The sequence below is a fragment of the Leopardus geoffroyi genome, chromosome E1 (assembly GCF_018350155.1).
Source record: "Leopardus geoffroyi isolate Oge1 chromosome E1, O.geoffroyi_Oge1_pat1.0, whole genome shotgun sequence".
NCBI lineage: Eukaryota > Metazoa > Chordata > Mammalia > Carnivora > Felidae > Leopardus > Leopardus geoffroyi.
The window spans coordinates 43438520-43460134 of record NC_059330.1 but is presented as its reverse complement, the minus strand read 5'-3'; the positions used below and the strand labels follow the sequence as shown (position 1 = coordinate 43460134).

Sequence of the window (21615 nt, the reverse complement as noted above, 5' to 3'; positions counted from 1 at the left end):
CCTGAGCCGAAGTCGGACGCTTAACCGACTGAGCCACTCAGGCGCCCCTGCATTATTATTATTATTATTATTTTAACCTAAACTCAAAATAATTCCGTAAGAGATGCTTTTCTTTTCCCCACTTTATAGACAAGGAAACTGAGTCACAGAGGTTAAATAAGTGTCACAGGGTCCTACTGGTAGGCAGTGGTAGAGCCAGGATTCGAATTCAATTCTGACTTGAAAGCCCGACTCCTAACCACTGCATGGTAGTTGATGGTGGAGACCATCTCAGATCCTCCGGCCTTCTTATTACACCAAGGAGGAGACTGAAGGGGAGAGAAGCTTCTTGTTAGTTAATGAAGCAGCCAAGTGTGCAGAGACAACACCTCAGTTTAGACCCGGGCTCTGCTTTCTGCAGGTAGATTGGATAAGCCACTTTAGCTTCTCTGAGCCTCCATTTACTCATCTGTAAAATGGGGGTGGTGACACCTCCCCCATTGAATTGTCATCAGCCCGAAGAAAGGATATGGTTGAGATCCGCAGCCCATGGTCGGGCAAATAGTAGGCGCTCAGTAACCGGCTTTGGCATTAGGGTCAGGGCCGAGGGTAGAACCTGTAACACCCTGTCCGTGGGAGAGGCTGGGATTGATCGCTCCCCTCCACACGGGGACTTGGGGGAGCCCTGGTTGGTGCTGCTGGCCAGAGCTTGGGGCGGGGGTGCTCGGGAAACCTTGTTAAGCTGTGTCTGATCTGTAGTTTCCTGTGGCTGGAGCCTGACTCAGACAGTCACCTGGTTCCTGAGTCGGCGCTGGGGCAGTGCCTGTTTCTGTTAGGCAGGAAAATGGGGGCTGGGAAGACAGGAAATCGTGGGAAGGATCTGTAGGCCCAGGGGGAGAGGGGCATTGACCCAACGTGGCCCGGGAGGGACCGCAGCTAGTGCCTGGGAGGGAGAGTAGGTTTGGGAGTTAGGGCAACTGGGTTCAGATCTTGACTTTTATGAGCTGTGGACCTGGCCCGGTCACTTCATCTCTGGTCCTCCGTTTCCTCATCTGTATAAGGAAGATGGCACCGCTTCCCTTGGACGGTGGTGGCAGGGCGGGTGAGTGGGTGGGTGATACTGTGCCTGTCGCAGAGATGCTCACCAAACGGCCATTCTGTCCCCCCCCCCCCCCCCAACCGCCACCGTCTGCCGTCTGGTGGTGTCCCAGATCTGCCGGCAGGCTCTGAAGTTCCTGACGCAGATCCGGGCCCAGCCCCTCATCAACCTGCAGCTGGTGAATGCCTCGCTGTACGAGCATGTGGAGCAGATGCGCCTCGTCCGGAGGAGACGGGAGCAGCTGAAGCTTCTGGGGGATTACCTGGGCCTATGCCGAAGTGGGGCCCTGAAGGAGCTGAGCAAGAGGTGAGCGTCCCGGACACACACACACACACACACACACACACACACACACGCACACGCATGCAGCTAGTGCCCGCCCAAGATGCCCCCTTAGGAAAAATGCCAGGGCCGAGCAGAAATCACCTTCCCATTAGGTCGGGGAAATTACCGCAAGCTTTGGGAGTGGTTTTTATTTGTTCATGTATTCATTCATTTACTCGTTCATCTAACAGTTATTTACTGAGAACATACCAAGTGCTCAGCACTGAGCCAGCTTTGTGAGCTCCACACTGAGCAAGGTAGACCCGGTCCTACCCTCTCACAGGGAAGGCAGATGAGTAAGCCTAGAGCTACAACAGCCTGTAGAGCTGCTACAACAGCCTAGAGGGAGCTAGAAGGGAGGCAGGATGCCTGGAAGTACAGAGGTGAGCCCTCTAATCCGGAGTGGAGGAGGGCAGAGCCGGGAAGACTTCCTGGAGGAATGTACATATAAGATGAGCCTTGGAGAATGAGTCAGAGTTAGAAAGGGGAAGACTCAGGAAAGAGTGTTACAGATGGAAGGAACAGTGCGCTCAGGCCCTGAATGAAGGCCCCTTACGAGGGAAGAACAGAGAGAGCTCCGGGGCGTGCAAGGAGGGAAGGGGGGCATGTTGTGAGAAGGCTGGGCAGTGTTGTCCTGACCCCCCCCCCACCCAGTCCCCCATTTGTGGCTGCTCTGCTGCTGTCCGGCATGGCATCCCTCCCAGAATCCTCAGAAGAGGGCAAGGTTAGGGTGGGACCCTCAGGATGCCCTTGAAGAAGCTTCTGGGCCCCTAGTGCTCGGGGGCCTGCTTAGGATTGAGAGGTGATGCTGTGCTTGAGTATGAGCTTAGGGCCTTCCTGTGCCCATCGTGAACGCCTCCTAGCCCAGGCTGCGGCCTTCTTGGGGCTGTGCTGGTGGGGGAGCTGGTGCCTACTGTCCAGTTGGGCTTTGTTGCTGGGTTTCTGGGGACTTGGAGCAGCTCACAGTCCCCCTCCTCCCCTCCCCCAACCACAGTTCCGCACTGGGCTGGCCCAGAGACCACCTCTCTGATAGGTTGCAACTCCTTGGTCCTGGCTACTGATCTCCCAGGGCCAATCCTGCCTGGCTGCTTGGGGCCCGGGCAGTGCTGGGGATCTCAAGGAGCGAGCTGCTGCAGGGGAGAGGCTGGCTCCTCATAGGCTCCCAGAGCAGCCAGCTGAGCCCTGGTCTCCACAGGACCAGAAAGCCCCCTGGGTGCCACCATGAGGGACCCTAGCAGGCTGCCTCCCGGGGAGGCCTTGCCTGTCTCAATCATCAGCTGGGTGCCTGGGTCTTCACTCACTGCCCTCCTTTCTGAGATTCTAGGCCTCAGGCCTCCAGAGAATCTGCCCTCCAGACCCCCTGACCAGGGTGGTGAAATCTCCCTGTCGTCACCCTCCCCAGTCAAGGGGATCTTCCACAGACCTGAGCAGACCAGGTGCCTGCAGGGTGCGTCCCAGTCACTGGCCTCGCCTGTCCGCACCCTGCTCAGATTGTTTGGTCATCGGCCTTACTGACCTGTCGGGGCTGACCTGCTGGGTGGCCCTGCCTCTTTCTCTCTGGCCTTGTTGTTCCCATCCTTGGGTAGCAGCACCGCATACCTACTGTGCAGCCTACCTGCCTTCAAAAGAACAAGGCCACGCCAATAGAAGCAACGTGGGACAGGGGAAAGAGCTCAGGAGCAGACTCTGCCCGGCCTCAGACTTGCTGTATGACTCAGAGAGGTTGCTTCACTTCTCTGAGCCTCATCCTTCTTGTTTATAAAATGGGCCAGTAATCCCTGTGCTCATGCGACCTTCTGGAATTGTGGTGAGGGCCCTGTGAGGGGCTCAGAGTCTGGGGAAGGGCACAGGCAGACAGACGGCCCGGGGTCAGCATGGCTTGTGCTGTGAGGGAAAGCGCCTGGACCCAGCCTTGTGACAGCCAAAGGGCCAAGAAAGTTCCCAGAGAGGGGATGGCATCTGAGCTGAGGATTTGTAGCATTCCGCTCTTTAAAAAAAAAAAAAAAAATTTATATATATATATATATATTTCTTTACAAAGTTGGTCAGTACTCAAACAGTATAAAAGAATTAAGCAAGAAGTTGGGATCACTCCTCCAATCCCACTGCAGTCAGTACTGTTAGGCTCTGCTTCCAGAGCTCTGTCCTTACACGCAGGAAAAGAGTTGCCTCAACGCAAACAGCATGTACATAGTGAACTGGGATTTTGCAAAAGAACCAAGGAGAAGAAAGAGGGAGGGATGGCCTAGGGAGGGGTGGCCTAGGTTTCCTGGCTTAAGGGGGCCTGTGATGTGGAGAAGGGTGGGAGTGTGGCTCACTGGGACCTGTGAGGGGCTCCGTGCAGCTGGATTGCAGGTGCAGGGGCCAGACCTCGAAGGTCCTGGGCACCACACCAGATTTGGATTTATCTGCTCTGGGGTTTAGAAAAAGCCAGCTTGGCAGCAGTGGGGCGCAGGGGCTGGCGCAGTAATTAGCCCAGGGAGGTGTGGAGGCCTGGCCTGGGTCCACCAGAGTGGAGGCTGAGGACCCGAATGGTTGAGAAGGAAGGGCAGGTCTTGAGTGTGAGTAAAGTCAGGGAAGAGTTCCCCTTCGCTAGCGGCAGCCCTCCGGCCGGGCTGGGCGCTCTGAGAGAAAGGCATCCTCCGATGGGGGATGGGGGATGGGCCTGGACCCATCTTCAGGGGCCAGAGAAGCCCCAGGGCACCTTCCCCGCCCTTGGGAAGGAGCCATCACAGAAACGCCCTGGAGGGGTGGGGAGAGGAGGTTCCTGAGTTCAGAGGAGACCCCAGCCCGGGCCTGGAACCCAGCTGTGCCAGCCTTGCCCGTGCCCTTTCCTACCCCATCACTGCTTGCAGAAGTGAAGGGGCAACCTTGCCTCTGTCTTCCAGTGTCCTCCGGAGAGCCCTGTGGATCTCTCTGACCCCTTCCCAGGCAGTCCTCCTCACACCGGAAGAGGACAGAGAGGGGTCTCCTGATTGTGGCGTGGAGAACAGAGGCCCAGAGTGGCCCTGGGGTGTGGATTTCTCTCCTGACGGCCAGGATGAGCAGTGGCGTCTCTCCCCTGGGCCAGCGCTTTGTCCCCTCTGGCTCGGGACTGAGCGTTGTGGAGAAATCACTTGCAAGCCTCACGGAGAGTGTGACGGGCCCAGGGCACAGTGGCTTGCAAGGAAGGCCTTGAGCCTGGCTGGTCCCTGGGGCTTCCATGATGGTGGACAGAGGGCAGATAACAGAGATGACTCTCCATCCAGATCAGCCCCACCCTTCCTGCCAGCTCAGGGACAGTCTGCACGCCCCCCGCCCCCGCCCCCTGCATTTTCCTGGTGATGAATGGCAGCTTGCTGTTCCCAGAAAACTGGAAGTTTACTGGAGAAACCAGCTTGGTGAACGGAGCAGGTGGCCGGCAGTGTCCCCACCCTTGTGGCACAGTATGGCCTGCCTGGCTGCTTGATGGGACTTGTCATCTCTGCCCCACATGGGGTTCCCCCAGACCACACCTGAGGCCATAGTGTGGAGCATGGCCAAGCCCCCACTCCAGATGCCCCGGGGCCTGGCACCCTCCCGCCCCCAGATGTCCTGGGCATCCTGGGGCAAGTTTGCAAGCTTTCCTTAGGCTTGGAGCATTTTCCCCAACCCCAGTTACCCACGCAGGCGCACACGGCAAAGCCAGGCGGGGGTTGTCCAGGGGGGTTTCTGCAGGTGTTTCCTATCCTTCCCTCAGGATGTAACCCCTAGGATCTCTGCCATTGGTAGGTGGAAAGTAGAGCTGTCCTTGTCTTCTGTCTCCCCCGCACCCCACCCCACCGTGAAATGGGACCCTGCTGTACTTAGGCCATGTCTCAGTGCCTCTCACGTAGCACTGAAACCGGATGCTTGACTGTCTGTCCCTCAGCTAGACCAGGGGCCACAGGAGGGCACGGACCACGTCCTATGCATTTCTGTCCTCAGCACTGTCCCTGGTATGTAATGGTGGCAATCATGACCACAGCTGACACCCACAGGCCTTCGCCGGGTGGGTAAGGATGTGAGCTCGGGAGCCAGGCTGCTGCGTTCAAACTCCAGCTTTGCCACACACAAGCTGCGTGACCACAGGCATGTTGTTTAACCTCTCTGTGCCTCCATTTCGTCGTCTTCTCAAAGTGGGGATTCGGGTAGTACCAACCTCACAGGATTACTGTGAGGATAAAACAGGTTAATGGATATAAGATGTGGTAGCTTTCCCCCTCCTCGTCGTCATTAGTGTTGCTTATAGACATTTTTTAATCCCTCAAATTGTTTTGAAAAACATTTCTGCTTTATTGAAGTGTGACAAAATTATAAGATGTTTATTTTTTTTAATTTTTTTTTTCATGTTTATTTATTTTTGAGACAGAGAGAGACAGAGCATGAACGGGGGAGGGTCAGAGAGAGGGAGACACAGAATCCGAAACAGGCTCCAGGCTCTGAGCTGTCAGCACAGAGCCCGACGCGGGGCTCGAACTCACGGACCTCGAGATCATGACCTGAGCCGAAGTCGGCCGCTGAACCGACTGAGCCACCCAGGCGCCCCTATAAGATGTTTAAAGCATACGTCACGATGCTGTGATACATGTATACATTGCGACAGGACTCCTCCCCTCCGGGGAGGGATCCATCAGCTCATCCATCAGCTCGCTACATGTATACACGTGTATGTTTGGCGAGAGCATTTAAGTTGTACCGTCTTGGCAAATTTCAGTTATACAACACAGTGTTATCAACTGTGGCTGAGAATTACTCAGCGTTCACTGTGCCAAATGCTTTACATAAAGGAATCCTCAGAACAGCTCCATTGCTCAGGTGAGGAAACTTGAGGCTCGGCGAGGTTAAGTGATCTGCCCAAGGTCACCTGGAAGACCAAGTCCCCAACCCAGGCGGCTGACTGTGCTCTTAGGCACCGCCCTGGCCAGGTGTTCACACCCGGTGAGCAGCTGAAGGAATGAAAACAAACACGGGTTGGCCCGGATCATGGAAACCCTTATAAGGAACCTCTTATGTTTTCTTTGAAGGCTCAACCACAGGAATTACCTCTTGGAGTCTCCCCACAAGTACAGTGTCGCTGACCTCCAGCAGGTGAGAACACCCTTCCCGGCCCCCAGACCCCTCTAGAGAGCCCTCATTCATGGGAAATCAGCAAGGAGGACTGGGGAGGGAGGCTGCAGCTTTTCGGTACCTCAGGCTCCGCGTCTTGCTTGTCCCACGCTCCCAGGGCGATGACTGAGTGCCAGCCTCCTGCTGTAAGCAGGCACTCCAGCAAAGCCCAGGTCACAGGAGTGACAGCTGGGGACATTCCTTTCCTCGAGGGAGGGTACTGCGAATTGGGGTCTCGTCTGTCAAGCCCGTGATCCCCAGTGACCTCTGCGTATGGGACTGCTGGACACCTGCGTTGCTCGGCCTGATTTAGGGAGGCTCTTTGGCCCAAGCGTGAAGAAACCTCTCTTGGGGTCGGAAATCTTCAGGCAGGGGACCAGGAGCAGCAGCGGGCCACCTTTTACAGATGGCCTCAGTCTCAGCACAGCTGCCCGAAAGGCCTGGCGGCCTGACCTTGCCCTCCACAGATCGCGGACGGGGCGTACGAAGGGTTCCTCGATGCCCTGATCGGATTCGCCTCCCAGCACGTCTACCACTGCGACCTGTGCACCCAGCGTGGCTTCATCTGCCAGATCTGCCACCACCACGACATCATCTTCCCCTTCGAGTTTGACACCACCGTCAGGTATGCAGGACACCCAGCCCCCCCCCCCCCCCCCAGCGGACCCCAGCGTGCCAGGGAGGCAGGCCCGGCACCATTGTGCAGCAGCACATTGAACGCCCCGCTGTGCCAGTGCCACGGGGCAGTGAGGTTGTCTAGAACAGCCGACGCCCTGGGCAGTCACGGCCAGCCCCAGTCCAGCTCCGGGGACAAGAGAGCCCTCACGGGGCCCTACCCTAGACCAGGGAAGCTGTCTTCCTAGAAAAGAGGTGACTTGCTGCCTCTTTGAGTGAGGGTCTCGGTGTTGTCATATATAGACGGACCGAGGAGGGACTGAATGAGTTACTGCCCTGGAGTGGTGGCACAGGCCGGGCACAAAGTGGGCGCCTGGCGGCTGGTGCCTGCCTGGCTCTCTGCTGCGGTAATCATCGTTCCTATCCCGTTACCGCTCCTGATCAGAAGCCTCTGAGTGGAAAGAGTCACCCACCAAACCTCCATTCCGGCCCACACGGGAGTGGAAAACTGAACGGGTGGGAGCATCCATTTTCAGTAGGCGTCTCCTGGCCCAGATTCAACCCCTGGGCTCAGCTTTTTAAACCGCAGAGTGTTTTCGACGTGGGCAAGAAATCATCCCCTAAGTCTCTAGCGGTCTCTCTAGAACGTGAATTAGAATTGAGAGCGTCCACGCCTGTGGTGTGACGCGGGGGTGAGCACTGTCTCCAGGCAGCGATCTGGCCGGGGGGACGCGACGCGGCGCGTCTTGGGGTCCCGAGCGGAACCGCACCCCGCCACGGGCGCTGGTCGGGATGCCGGCCGCCCCCGGCCCCCTGGCACCAGCGGCGCTCGCGGCTCTCCCCCAGGTGCGGTGAGTGCAAGACCGTCTTCCACCAGAGCTGCCAGTCCGTGGTGAAGGGGGGCTGTCCCCGCTGTGCCCGCCGGCGCAAGTACCAAGAACGGAGCGCTCTCCTCTAAGCCGCTGTGCCGTCCCCAGCCCGACACTGCGGGGCAGCGGCTCACGGCCAGCCCGGCCGCCTGTGGCATCAGCCTGCATACTCTTGAGGTGTCCCAGCCGTGTCCCCTGTCGGGAGGACCCAGATGCGACCGGAGCATGAGCCTACCAGACGAAGCCCTCGAGGATGTCCCCCAGTCCCTCTACCACCTGTCTGCTCCACAAGGTGGGGACGCCATCAGATGCCCCGCCCCGTCCCAGGGGAAGCCGGGAGGGGAGCTTTGCACTAACCAGGCCCCAGCTCACCTCACAGACACGGCACCTCCATCAGGGCTCTTCAAACACTGTGGAAACCACACTTGGGCACGTGCTCAGTTCCACATTCCGGATTCAAAAAAGGTCTAGTTTTTTAAGGCGGGTTTTTTCCCTTCATATTTCAATAGAAAATATTTTTTTATTCTTGACCCTACACAAGTCACCCGAGAAATCCAGACATTCTCATGCGGAGCAAACATGTGGGAGCATTTGGCCTGCGGGCCAAAGGCGGGTGGCTGGGCGGGCAGGCTGCCGCTGGGCCAGAGCCTGTCAGCTCTACGGGTGCCTTTCCTTCACCCGCGCCCGACACTGCTGCCCACGGCTCAAATACGACGTGCCAAACCGCCCAGGGGCTGTCAGGGTCGGTCCCGATGAGCACCCTCTTCCTCTCCCTCGCCTCTTTTCGCCCTGCCCTGCCCTCCTCACCTGAAAAGCCCGTCATCTCTCTCCACGTCACCTCTCTCCGCGTCAGAGCCCCCTGGCTCCGCCGTAGCCCAGGCTCTCGGTCCCTGCGGGAGAAGAGAGGGACTCGGAACCAGCACTGTGAGCACTTTGAGCCCTCGCTTGGTCCAGGGCCGGGTCATCATCTTGCCCACCCCTCAGCCCCGTGCCCTCCTCACCTGCTGCAGACCCAAAGCCAGACGGGCGGGGCTGCTGCAGACACACTCTCAGGGGGACACCCCCCACCCCCCACCGCCTGACTGACCCGTGCTGGGACAGAGGAAGGCGGGGCCCACAGAGAGGGCAGTGAGCCCAGGCCAGCCTTGGGCACCGTGGAGCAGTGACCCCCGTCCTCCCAGGAAGAGTGCCAGCCGTGCTGCGGCGATGTGTGGGGATGGCCGCCTCGTGGGAGGGATGCCTAGCCTCAGTTTACAAAGCCATGAATTCACAAAGCTTTGCTAGACTGGCCCAGAGGGGGTGCCGCCAGAGACTAGAGAATTTCCCCGGAGCACGATTGCCTTTTGAAGGGGTGTGGGGTAGAGTGCGAGCCTGGAATGGTTTGCAAAGTGATGTTTAGACCCTGTGGTTTGGGAGCGATTCCCCTGCTGCCTTCCCCCATCTCTCCTGGACCCATCGCCCCCCTGACCCCCAGCCCTGGGCCGTCTGGCCGTCCTGTCAGCTCTCGGCTTGGATTGGGGCCTCAGGTGGAGACTGCCTTTCACTGTCAAGAGATGAATCTACTCCCACCTCTCCCCTGGGGTGATTTGGCTGCTGAGTCACCTGCCCAGCCCTGTGGAGCTGGATAAGTTGTGCAATAGAAGAGAGGAGGTGGTAGGCAGGTGGGGGAGGGGGCTGCCACACAGCCTGTCTGTCCCCTGTCACGGAAACAGTATGCACCTATGCCCGGCACACCAAAGCCTCCTAAACGGGGAAGCGGATCCCTATCCTCAGCCTGCACCCCCACAGCCAGCATTAATGCCCCACCGCAGACCCAGTGCGGCCGGCCAGAGCCACAGATGCCCCAGATCCCCCAGTGGCCCAGAGCCGGCCTGGGACAGTGGGTGGTGCCGCCCAGGCCGGGCCTCATCTCAGGCCCTTGAGAACAATGTGCGCACCAGAAGGTGCCCTAGGAGGCAACAGGAGTGAGGCCCCAGAGGAGCTCGCTTAGGCTGTGTGGGGCCTGCGCCCCCCCCTCCTCCTCCCCCTCCACCCCCACCGGGGACTAGCAGCATTAACTACAACTCACCCTCTCCCCAGTACCAGAAAGCTGCTGATGCTTCCTGATGAGTTGACTCTTACCCTCTCACCTCCAATGGAAAGCTGATGTGAACCTCAGTGGTGCCCACACTATTTTTAAAACGCCATTTTATGCAATAAACTGTTTTCTAGTGAGGCACGCTGGCCCCGAAAGGCGCTTTGCAATGTACTGAAGGAACTGCTGCTGTGTGATTTTTGAATGATTTTGCAGTAAAGACCTGATCTTTCTCACCTCTGGTCTCGCTTCTGAATCCCGACGCTGCCAGTGGTTGGGAGGAAACCACCAGCCATCCTGTCGTCTGATGCCCCTGCCCCCACCAACTCTCATTAGTCCCTGGGCACACAGGAGGCCTGGAGAGGGGTGGCCGGCGGTAAACATTGTGCACCAGAAGTGGGCATGCAGGGGAGGAGAGGTGACCGTGTTCAGTCTGTCCCCCTCCCACTAGGAGTCAGAGTCTGTGGCAGGGAGAGGGGGGGTAGCATCTCTGGGCCTTTGGGTAGATTTACCCACATACACTGATGCCTGAAATGCCACCACAGCGGCTTCTTCCCTGTGCCTGTCCACCGATCCCCGACACTGGAACGTGAGAAATCTCGGGACCGTGTCCCACTGGGTTATCCAAAGCCAGAGAAGGGGCTCAGGGAGGGAAGGCTGAGGAGGGCCAGAATCAGGGCTCATGGCTTTTAGGGCTCCAAGGGGACTTTACTTGGCTGCTCCCTTCCTCTGAAGTTCCAGGAGAAGCCCACCACTGCCCATCGTAAGGACAGAAGAAGGAAACACGCGTTCCAGGGAAATCAGGTTGCAGGAAAGTGGGATTGAAACACATTTGGCCCTAAGGTTTCTGGTCCTTGAAGACACCTTTCAGTCCACGAGAGAGCGTCTTCTGTGTATCTTCTGAGCCCCAGCTTCCCTCCAGGGCCTCAAGTCCCTCCAGGGTTGTAGGGGGTGGGCTCTGAAAACACAAAAGGAACTGGGTTCGAGCGCTGGGGACCAAGGCCAGGGTCACGTGGCCTGGGTGCTACCCTGCCTTTGGTCTCAGTGCCTCCACCCTCAGCAAGGTGCCTCTGAGGACGTTCGTGTCTCTCTTCCCCCTCCTGCCTAAAGAAGAATGGGGGCTTTGGAGACCTCAATCACACCCCGAGGAGGAGGACAGCTCATCTGATAATAAAAATAACGTTAATAGCTCTGTGCATCCTTCCGATACTAATGTGATACTACTACTGAATTGTATGTACTTCGTACATCTCATTCAATCTTCCTAAAGATCCTGTGAAGTAGGTGTTGTTGTCCCATGTTCATGGGAAAGAAAAGATGCTGAGGTGAGCGAGTCCACTTCCAGGACACCCTAATGGACAGCTTGGAGGGTGGCCCTCTTCCAGTGGAGGATCCAGGAGGCAGGGGGATGGAACAACGCAGCGGGAGGGAAATCTGGCCCCTCCAGAAAGTTGAGGAGGCTCCCTCCCCACCCCCCACCCCCCCACCCCCCCGTCATGCCACCCTCCTGGCCCTGCCGCTTCCACGTCGCTGGAGATAGCCAGGTGTGGCCCGGGATCCCAGGGGGTGCAGGGGGGAGGGTGGCGTCTGAGCTCCTAGGGCGCTGGCCCGGCCCAGAGGGGACAGGAAGCCGGGACACCGGGGATTGTCTCTAGCAGCCGCAGCCCAGCCTCAGCCCGGGAGGAAGTTCTGCCGGGCGCTCTCGGCTGGTGCCTCCCTCGCTGTATTGTTGAACAGGAAACCGGCTGCGCGGGAGCTGGGCGGTGGAGGAGGGAGCGCCGACCGCCGAAAGCACGCGTGCCTGCCGGGACAAGTGGAGGCGAAGCCGGTGATCGGACGCCCCAAGGTGCCAGGGCCGGGCCGGGCCGGGCGGGGGTTGCTGAGCCGGGGTTGGGGGAGCGCGGTGCGGCAGGTGGCGGGTCCTCACCCGGGAGCGCCGCGCGCGCCTGCTCCCCTTCACCGGGCGCTGGGGAGGGAGCCGCGCGGGCCCGGGAGCAGGGCCGCGCGGGGCGGATGTCCCCCGCGCGGAGAGGAGATCCGAAGGGCTGCCCTCCATCCGGGGACAGGTGGGGCCCGAGTCCAGGCCCCGGCGCCGCTGTGGCTCGCGTCGCCCGGGCAGTGCACGAAAAGCACCTCCTGGCGACGGGTCAGTCCTGAAGTTCCAGGGATCCTACCCGCTCCTCTGGCTCCCCCAGAGTTGGGGAAGGAGACGAGACCCGGGTCCCCTCCCCACCCAGCCCGCGCCCCTGCGCTCCGGTGGGGATCTCTGCCATGGGAACTCCAGGCCAGGCCGAGCTGCGCCCGGAAAGGGCCCGGGGAGGGCAGAGGTGGGTCCGAAGCGAGTGGTGCTTGCAGTCGGGCTGGAGAGGGCTTGTAGTGATGATTCGGGGTGCACACGGCTTCGGTTGTAACCCTGGGCGAGACAAGGAACCGGGGTCGAGCTGTCCCAGAGCAGTGCGCCCGCGGGACGCAGAGGCTCGAGGACAACAAATCCCACGGCGGGAGGCTCAGGGGTGGGACCCTACCCACCTTGGGCTCCGCTGACGACCCCGCAGGGCCCCTTCAGTCGCAGCCCCTACAGCGCCCTCCCTCCCTTCACCTTCTCTTGCTGTGAGTCCCACTCCCGGTGTCCCTCACCCGCCCAGACACACTCATTCAGGCTCCTCCTGGCCCCTCCGAGATACGGCTGCGTTGGGGATTGGGGGCAGCCCTCCTGAGCATCCCTCTCCTTCTTTGCTCCCCTTGCCAGCTCCTGATCCCGGAGGTCTCTCCTGCTTAGCTCTTGGAAGCCCCGCCCTTGGAAAGAGATGGCAGGGGCCTGATCTGCATCTATCCGCAGAATACGCCTGTCCTGCCCATGGGCCCGCAGAGACCTGCCCTGCCAACGTGAGTGAGAGGCGGGGGTCCAGGGGAAGGTGACGGGAAGGGGTGTCCTCCCTGGGGGTTGTTGGCTTAGCTACAGGCAGTTCACTGTAACTTCAGGGCCCAAGAGTGCAACCCTTTCCCCAACAAGGGAAGCTGGAGAAAGTAGTGAAGAACGCTCTGTGCCCCTGGCCAGACCCTGCACCCCCACCCCACCCCCCAGTCAGACCCTGTTCCTTGGGTTCCTCAGCCTCAGCAAGCCACCGAGCTCCCCAGCTGCTGGTCCTAGGACACCTCTATGGGGCAGGAGATGGGATCAGTGCAAAGGCTTGGAGGGACCAGCCACTTATGGAAGAGAGTACCGACTCATCTCTTTGATGGAGAGACAGGCGGATTTACAGTTAGGCTCTGACTCCCAACACCACATCAAGCGCCAAGCTAAGCTGGCGTGGAGGGCGGTGGGTTGTGGCGATCACTCCGGGAGAGCTTTGGGGAGGACGCCGCAGGGGCAGTCACTGTCACAAAGTGCATTCTCTAGGGGCCACTCTCCTGGGGCAATGTGGAGATCACAGGGCTAGTGGGTAGGCCGCGAGGGCCGAGCCTCACTCGGGAGGTGGAGGTGGGAGCTGGAGAACAGGGGGCGGTGCAGGACGGTCTGGGCGAGCCAGGCGCCGGGTTCACGTCCGCAGCCAAGCCGCTGGGGAAGGAAAGAGAAACCGAGAGAACCGGTTCTCCGGCCTTGGCAGTCCGGTCCCTTAGCCAAGGCCCTTGGACTACGCGAGGCAGGGGCATTCCCCGGGATAGAGCGGTGCCGGGGTGGTTCCCAGAGCCCCGCGCCTCAACCCTGATTCCGCAGGCCGGGGGCGCGGGAGCCTGGAGGCTCCGGGCACGCGGATATCCTGAAGGCTGGAGACGTCTGGGGCGGGACAGGCAGGGCAGGGGGCGGGGCGAGGGGAGTGGCGGCGGGGGTGGGTGGGTAGAGAATGGGCTGTTCTTCCCACTTCACAGACCTGTAAACCGAGGCCCAGTCAACTTTTAGGCAAATGTGGTGACTTTATCGCGGTCAATCACCCCAACTCTTTGGGTCAAGGCTTCCTTGGCTGTAAAGTTGGACCAATATTACCCACAATTTCTCCACCAAGGGATCGAACCGGGACTCAAATCTCGTAATCAATGCCACGGGATGAAGGCATTGTCAGAATGAAGGTATTGTCATAATTCCATGAGTGAGTGTAAGAATGAGAACCTTGGAGATTATTTTATCCAAGCCCCCCCATTTTTGAGCTAGGAAATTAACGCACATAAGGAATGCAGCACTGGGACTCGAACCCAGGTCTTCTGTCCCTCTGCGCTTCCCGGCTCGGTGGCCCTGACCTCCGCGCCCCTCCTCCTTGTCACTCACAGGGAAACGCCAGGGCCGCGATGGCGGCGGACGTCGAGGGGGACGTGTACGTGCTGGTGGAGCATCCCTTCGAGTACACGGGCAAGGACGGGCGCCGCGTGGCCATCCAGCCCAACGAGCGCTACAGGCTGCTGCGCCGAAGCACGGAGCACTGGTGGCACGTGCGGCGCGAGCCCGGCGGCCGCCCCTTCTACCTGCCCGCGCAGTACGTGCGCGAGCTGCCGGCGCTCGGGGACCCGGCCACCACCTCCACGCCACCCGCGCTCCGCCCGGGGCCCGTGGCCCCGGAACCGCTCGCCTACGACTACCGCTTCGTGAGCGCGCCGGTGTCCGCGGGCCCCGACTGCACGCCCGCCGAGCCCCGGGGCCGCGTGGGCTCCCTGTGCGGCCCCGCGCGGCGCGGCGCCGCCACCCAGCGCAGCAGCCTGGCGCCGGGCCTGCCCACCTGCTTGTACACGCGGCCCGCGGCGCCGGTGCGGCCCGCCCAGTCCCTGGACGACCTGGCGCGCGCCGCCGTCGCGCCCCCTGCCGGCCTCCTCGGGAGCGCGGGCAGCTTCAAGGCCTGCAGCGTGGCGGGCTCCTGGGTGTGCCCGCGACCCCTGGCGCGCAGCGACTCTGAGAACGTCTACGAGGTCGTCCAGGATGTGCGCGGCCCGCCACGGGAGGAGCGCCCGCAGCAGGTACGGGGAGCGGGGTGGCGGGCCGGGGTGCTGCGCCGCTCCGGGCCTGGACTCGAGGAGACCCCCCTCGGCTTAGCGTCCGGCTCGACGGGGCGGCAGTCACCGCCGAGCCTCACTTTTCAAAACCACGGAAAGAGAAGAGTGCAGGCTCCCGGTCACTTATGGGCAATTCCGAAATGCCAAAGCTCCCTGGAGTCCAAAGGTTTCCCGTAACTCAGTTGGTGGTAAAAATTTGATTTGAACCGATGTCAAGCTGTGGGTGGTCTTTATTTATTACATTTAGTTTTACTACGCAAGTGCAGATGAACCGGATTACAGTGTACTGCTCCAAGCCTTGCTGGCAGGTGTGTGTGCCGTATTACCTTTCTAAAATCCACAACATTCCGAAACGCGCCCGGATATGGAGTTGTGGACCTGCGGGCCAGTCCACCTGCCTCTTCTTCCTCAGAGGAGCTTAGGGGTCAGATGAGATAGTGGATGTGGAAGTCAGGGATCTGCTTCCTTTTTTGGCTTCTTCCGATATTTCAGTTCCCCCTTTAAAAAAAAAAAAAGACAATTTTTGATTTGTTTGTTTCAGGAAGTGGTCCAGTGATAGTGTGTTTTTTTCGTTTCAGAACCCAGTTGTTAATTTAGGAAATCGAAAATAGAGCACGTTTTAAAAACACTTTTACATCCTCAGAATCCTTCGGATGACCCTGACATCTTCAACTTTAGGAACTTTTTGGGTCGGTGGTTGGGGAGATGTGGAGGGAGGATGCACAGACCCCCTTTTTGACATCTGCCTTTTGACAGCTGGGTAATTATGGGCAATTCATTTCCTCTCAGAGGGTCTCGATTTGTCCTTTGGCCCAAAGAGGGGTGGAAAGTGTGGATGGATGATCCCTAAACCTTGTAAGTCTCTGATTTCTTTGTATTTGATGTAATGTGTTTGTTGTCAACATGGATGCCTGGCCCATGCCAGGACTGAGTGTGGGATGCCCAGAGGAAGGAAGCACCTTCCCGGGCTGGGAGCTCCTGGGTCTCCCCTCCGCCCATCTGATTACAGTGCAAAGAGCTCAGGATTTGAAGCTTAGAGAGACTGGAATTTGACCCTGCTGGGTCACCTGCCAGCTGCAGAGGAGTCACTTAACTCCCCAGCCCCAGTGTCCTCGTGTGTAAACGCAGGACAAAACCTAAGGATTAGTGTTGTGAGCCTTCAACGAGGTGAGGCATGGAAACGCTTGGCACGTAGTAGGCGCTCCACCGAGGCTGGCCGGGGTCGCATTCGGTATCCTGGTCTGCGCCAGCTTTGCTCCCGTTCTGCAAGGAGCAGCCCGCCCCCTTGTGGTCATGACGGGGAATAACAACCGGCGCGTGGGGACGAGGATGGGGACTCCGCCCAGAAGGAACCAGAGGGGTAGGGGGGTGGGAAATAATGTGCCCGGCCGCCTCTGCTGGCCAGTTGGCCCCCTTCTCTGGGACAGATGGCTGGATACCAGTGCTCTTTACCCCGGCGTCCCTCCGTTTCCCGGACAGGGTCTTGGAGGTGCATTCCAGGACCTTTCCACATCCCCTGTCCAGCTTGCCCCTCTTTCTTTCCGCACAGTATAGTGGTGTGTCCGCGGCGGGGGACACAGATGATGGAGAGAGGGGTGGTGCTCGCACAGGGAAGAACTGGGGCGTCTGCCAGAGACCCGGGTATTGGTGGAAATGCTCTGCCCGGTCCCACTTCTGGCCCTAATGAATGCACTGTATGGCCTCAACAAGAGGCTTAGTACCTCTGGTCTGGTTTCCTCCCCGTGTAATGGGTATGATCTCACACTTCCTGTGACCCTGCTTTATTCCGGTGTCAGCTGTGGGCCTCCCTGACACCCCAGCCCCTACACACTCCTGGCGTGAGGAGTTGCCTGTCTCCTGGGAAGGAAACCCCATTCTCCTTTTAGTTACTCAAGGCAGCATTTAGAGGAGGAATTTCCTGAATGGTGAGCCTGCCTGTTTCTTCTTGGAGGAGGCAGGAGAGGCAGCTGCTACCTTTCCCCTTCATTCACTCATTAACTAAGCATGAGGTGACCTTGCACTTGCCGAGCATCTGGTGAGGCAGAGTCCCAGGCCTGGAGGGCCACCATCTGGGTCAGGAGCCTGGCAAGAGGGGACAGATGCCTCAGGCCGGCATGGCCCAGGCCATCTGAGATAAAAAGGACACCCAGTGTGCTGCGGTGCACAGGCATGGGTGCAGGTGTGAGATGGGGCACCCCTGGGGCCTTACAGCCCCCACCCTGCGCTGCTGGGGCTCTGGTAGGGAGTGGGTGGCACCTGGGGGGCGGGGCCTCATGGCCCTCGCCAGGAATTCAGAGGTCACCGTGCAGCTACCGGGAGACTCTCAGCAGAGAAGGGAGTGGGGTTCAGAAAGGACCCCCTTGGCTGGAACTTTAAGAGTGGCAGAGGACTTTCATGGTCTCCCAGGCATGTGGTGATGACAGGAGAGGTTCAGGAAGTGGATTTCGAGGGAGCTGGTGGCTGATGGGCTGAGGAGGGCGGGAGAGAAGTCAGGATGAGTCCCAGCCTCCCAGTGTGCGCAGACAGTGGTCTGTTTATGGCGGGGACACTGGGAAGGCGTGGGAGGAGTCCTGGAGCTGCCCAGCATGTGGTGTGGAGATGTGGGGGGCGAGGGAGCATGTGGACCGGGGGACCACAGCCCTGGGCCCACCACATTTGGGTGACCAGGGGAGGGAAGAGGAGGAAGTGGAAAACACAGTCAGGGAACAAGGAGGAGAAGCAGGAGAGTGCTGGTCCTGACACCGAGAGGTGTCCAGAAGGAAGGGGAAGTTAGATAAAGGCCATCGAACATTTATCGGAAGTGGTGACCTCAAGGTCAGCAGCCACTTTATCAGGAGCTGGCCAAGGGGTTACCAAAAGCAGAAGGCAGAGGTCAGAGGGTGAAAATGAGGGTGCAGGGCCGAGTGGAGACTGCTCAGAGGCATGGCAGGGAAGGGAGAGGTGCCGTGTGGCCAGAGGCATGTGGAGGTCGAGAGGGGGGGCTCCCCAAATCTGAGTGAGTGGGCAGCAGCCAGAGGAGCAGGTTGACGAGATGGGATCCCAGGACACAGGAGTGAGGGTGATGCCCAGGGCAGACGGGGAGGGACCCACTCCCTCTGAGGCAAGGGCCAAGGATGTGAGGATGGATGGGACACAGGGTCAGGCTCATCGGGGACCGGGGAGCCTTGGACAAGGGGAGAGGGTGGCATGGGTGTAGGACAATTGGCAGAGGCGGGGACCCTCAGAAGAGAGAAGCCTCTACGCCCACCGTGTGGCGTTTCACGGCCTTGTCATCCACCATGCGCCGGTGGATGGTCAAAGTGCGCTGGTCAAAGCGCTGGACACTGGGGACACAAAGCATGGTGGCGCATGACGTGATCCTGCACCACAGGGGCTAGTGGTCCCATGGGCTCTCACTCAAAGGCTCCCACTCCCAGCAGCTCTGAAGGCAGGCCTGCATGGAAGGGCGCCCCCCTGTGCCAGAGTGCAGAGGTTCAGAGCAGTGGAGTGGCTGGCTGAAAGTCACCCAGGCGGGAGTTGGCTGAGCCGGAGTCAGTTCCCGTACCTCCTGACCCTGAACCCCACCCTAGTTACCAGGCTCAGTCTCAGGCAGGTGGCCTGCAGGCCGTAGCCAGCCTGTTCCCCTCTACTCTACTCCCTCCCTCGCTGAGGAGGGGCTTTGGAGCCTGGGGAAGCCAGGTGAGGAGGGGCCTCTGAGACTCCTCCCCTGCTGAGTCCATTTCTGGGTGCAGTCACCATCCCCGGTCACCATCCCCGCCCCGGGGCCTCAGGCCAGCCCTCTGGACTGGAGCCCGCCCCTGCTGCCCAGGCATTGGCCACTGGGAGGAAAGAGTTACAGCCGGGGCCTCTGCAAGCGGCCGGCCGGTGCCCCACCTGAGCAGGCGGCCTGGACCGGAAGGAGCCCCGGGGCCCTGGCTCCCTGTCCTCTTCAGAGAACTGTGAGTGACCCTTCATCGTTGCACAGGGGGCGGGGGTGGGCCGTGGCAGTTGCCCACTCTCTCCCCTTCTTCCCTGACCTCCCCCCTCCTTGGTCTTCTCCTGTACCCCTGCTGAAACTCACCTGCCCGGTGACTCGCCCGGAGGCGCCCCTGCCTCCTCTCCGGATCCCAGGCCTGGTGCCCACTCCGTGGGACAGACTCTGAGGGCAGCCCGGGGCAGCTGTGATTGAGGCCTCGGACAAACCCACCTGGGTCCCCTTTGGGTGGGGACCAGCCATGGGCCCTCTGGAAAGGGGGGTGCTGGTAAGAGCAGGGGAGCTGAGGCCAAGGGGAGGGTCTCTGGAGTCCTTCCTCCTCCCAGCCACTGTCTTTCTCACCTCCCCAGGCAGCCCAGCTGGTTTCTTCATCCCTGGGCTGACCTTTCCTCCCCATGACTCACCTTCAGCCCCAGGCGGACCCTGGAACCCCACTGCCCAGCTTCTGACCTGACCCATGAAAGAGCAGCTCCGTGGGCAGCCCCCCTCCCATCCTCACCCCACATTCCTGGCCACCAGGACTCCTCCCCAGCCACCCACCGCTCCCAAGGCAACCTCCCACCCTGCAGGCCCCGTGTCAGCCCCCGGGGCCCCGTGGGGGGCCCCTGGGTGATCTCCCTTGAGCCTGGGCCCCATTCCTCACCTCTCAGTCTCTGGTTCCCCTCAGCACCCCTGGTCTCCTGAGACAGGCCCACCTGCCTCCCCACTTCCTTCCTGAGCCCCAGCAGCCGGCCTCTTTCTCCGTCTATTTTCTCCACCCTTCCTGGAGCTGTGTTCAGTAGTGGGAAGGACGAGGTGGTTGGTTATGAATGCCAACCCCGATGGCTGCTCGGTGCCCCGTTCCTGGCATGGGAGAGCCCATCAGGCCCGGGCTCAGCTGATCAGAATGTGGTCGGGGTTCCAGACTAGAGTGTCAGGGGACAGTTGATGTTGGTTGGCGTTGAGGGAATTAGGGCTGCCAGGACAGGGTCTGAGGGACATAGGGGTTCTTGCAAGGATTGTCCCTCGCTCTTGCCAAATTGAGGAAGGTCTGTGGTGTGCGGGGATTTCCAGAGCACCTGCTTAGGCACAGTGAGGCCTGCAGGGCCCTTGTGTCCAGGCTCTGGACTCCTGTAGGTGCCGCCCTGCTTCCTCTCCTTCCCCTGGGTGGAGATCCACCATGAGGCATCAGGTGAGCAGGGCAGGGGTCTCCGTCCAGGCTTCCGTTGTCTGTCCTGGGGGCTGGGCCAGTTTGGCCTGAGAGAGGAAGCCGGAAGAACCAAGAAAGGTGCCAGAAGGGGGCCTGCCTCCAGATCCCCCCCAGCCTCCTTCCTGCCTCATCTCCACAACTGGAGCGCTCCTGGAATTGTCTGAATTTATAAATTACTATCCCCCCCACCGCCATAGAAATAGTTTAATATCCCTACAAATATTTGGCTAATGGAGGGGGGAGTGGAATTTCAATCTAATGACTATTAGCATTTTGGTTTCTTTCCATCCATTCTGCTTTGCTCTGTGTCTGAGAGTTTTACAGACCCAGGGCATCACGGTGCGCTGACAGTGAGACGGTAACTTTTCACTCGCCGTGTCATTGATTCAGTAAATGGCAGGTGCTGGACTGGGCAGTGAGAGGCAAAGAAAAACAAGGTGTGGTCCCTGCCCTCAGGTAGTTTACTGTCTGGGAGGAGACCTTGGCAAGCCAACTGACAGTTACGATGTGGTGTGGATGCTGTGTGGAGCCCTCCTCCCCAGAACCTCGCTAGCCAGAGAGAAATTTCTCTAGGATTGCCTCCTGGCCAAGGAAGGGAGACGGCAGGTGAATCGTAAAGGTTTCCACAAGTCAGCCTCTCCCGTGAAACCCCTCTGCACCTGGCGCTTTGTCAGTGGCAGACTTTTTTCTCATCAACCGTGATTTGGTCTTTTCAAGTGTTCCACCAGTTCTCGCTAATTTGGGCCATTTCATACTTTACTGGGAAAGCATTCGTTTTTTTACTGGATTTGTAAAATCCCCACTTTTAATTTTATTTATGGGTTTCTTTGTGACCAAGTCAATGACTTTTCTAAGAGTTTCATAGACCTGGAAAAATCGTATATTTTTTATTTAAGGGACATAAGATCCCCTATGTATCAAACCAAGCTGATTGATTATATTAGTCAAACTTGCATTTCCTTTGTCTACTTCTTTCTGTTTATTCTTTTACTCCAGTTCCATTAGAGATTTATTAAATCTCCCACTCAAATTTTCTCTATAAAGTTCTTCTTGTATTTTTAGTAGGCTTTGTTTTTTATATTTAACTACAACACTGTTGGGAGCGCCCAGATTTTGACTGTTCTGTCATCACAGATTGTCCCTTTGTGTTGTTACCTGGTGCCCCTCTTTATCCCGCTTAGTGCTTTCAACCTGAAACTCCACCTTTCTTTTATGAATATGGCCACTCTTTCTATTGTATTCTATTTTCTTTTTTGCCCGTGTGATATCTCTCGGTATCCCTTTATTTTCAACATCACCCTTTCTTTTTTTTTAAGGTTTTATTTTTAAGTAATCTCTACACCCAACGTGGGGCTCGAACTCACAATCCTGAGATCAAGAGTCACGTGCTCTGGTGACTGAGCCAGC

General features: G+C 58.9%; 2 protein-coding genes and 1 long non-coding RNA gene across 17 annotated transcripts in view; 2 read left to right on the top strand and 1 right to left on the bottom strand.

Annotated features, from left to right (window-relative positions):
• The window catches only part of PLEKHM1 (pleckstrin homology and RUN domain containing M1), a 48112-nt gene extending 37810 nt beyond the window's left edge, over positions 1–10302 (top strand). For 4 of the 11 annotated variants that reach the window (XM_045489269.1, XM_045489267.1, XM_045489270.1 and 1 more), the window contains 4 exons: positions 1191–1384; positions 6427–6490; positions 6976–7133; positions 7970–10302. In XM_045489269.1, coding sequence (XP_045345225.1) covers positions 1191–1384; positions 6427–6490; positions 6976–7133; positions 7970–8081 — 528 coding nt within the window. In that variant the 3' untranslated portion in view covers positions 8082–10302. Of the gene's footprint in view, positions 1–1190; positions 1385–4290; positions 5696–6426; positions 6491–6946; positions 7134–7969 lie in introns of those variants that run through there. The other 7 variants (XM_045489265.1, XM_045489264.1, XM_045489263.1 and 4 more) reach the window with 5 other exon arrangements.
• Positions 10303–11581: 1279 nt separating this feature from the next.
• The window catches only part of ARHGAP27 (Rho GTPase activating protein 27), a 31193-nt gene continuing 21159 nt past the window's right edge, over positions 11582–21615 (top strand). Inside the window, exons 1-3 of one of the 4 annotated variants that reach the window (XM_045489273.1) lie at positions 11582–11912; positions 12816–12952; positions 14333–15010. In XM_045489273.1, coding sequence (XP_045345229.1) covers positions 14351–15010 — 660 coding nt within the window. In that variant the 5' untranslated portion in view covers positions 11582–11912; positions 12816–12952; positions 14333–14350. Of the gene's footprint in view, positions 11913–12815; positions 12953–14332; positions 15011–18833; positions 18985–21615 lie in introns of those variants that run through there. The other 3 variants (XM_045489275.1, XM_045489274.1, XM_045489277.1) reach the window with 3 other exon arrangements.
• LOC123603866 lies at positions 15259–19342 on the bottom strand. 2 transcript variants are annotated; one of them, XR_006715081.1, is made up of 2 exons: positions 19233–19342; positions 15259–15544 (listed from the first exon to the last, which is right to left on the bottom strand). It is a non-coding gene; the product is annotated as an uncharacterized LOC123603866 (long non-coding RNA). The 2 variants fall into 2 exon arrangements; XR_006715082.1 differs by lacking the exon at positions 19233–19342 and adding an exon at positions 19107–19219.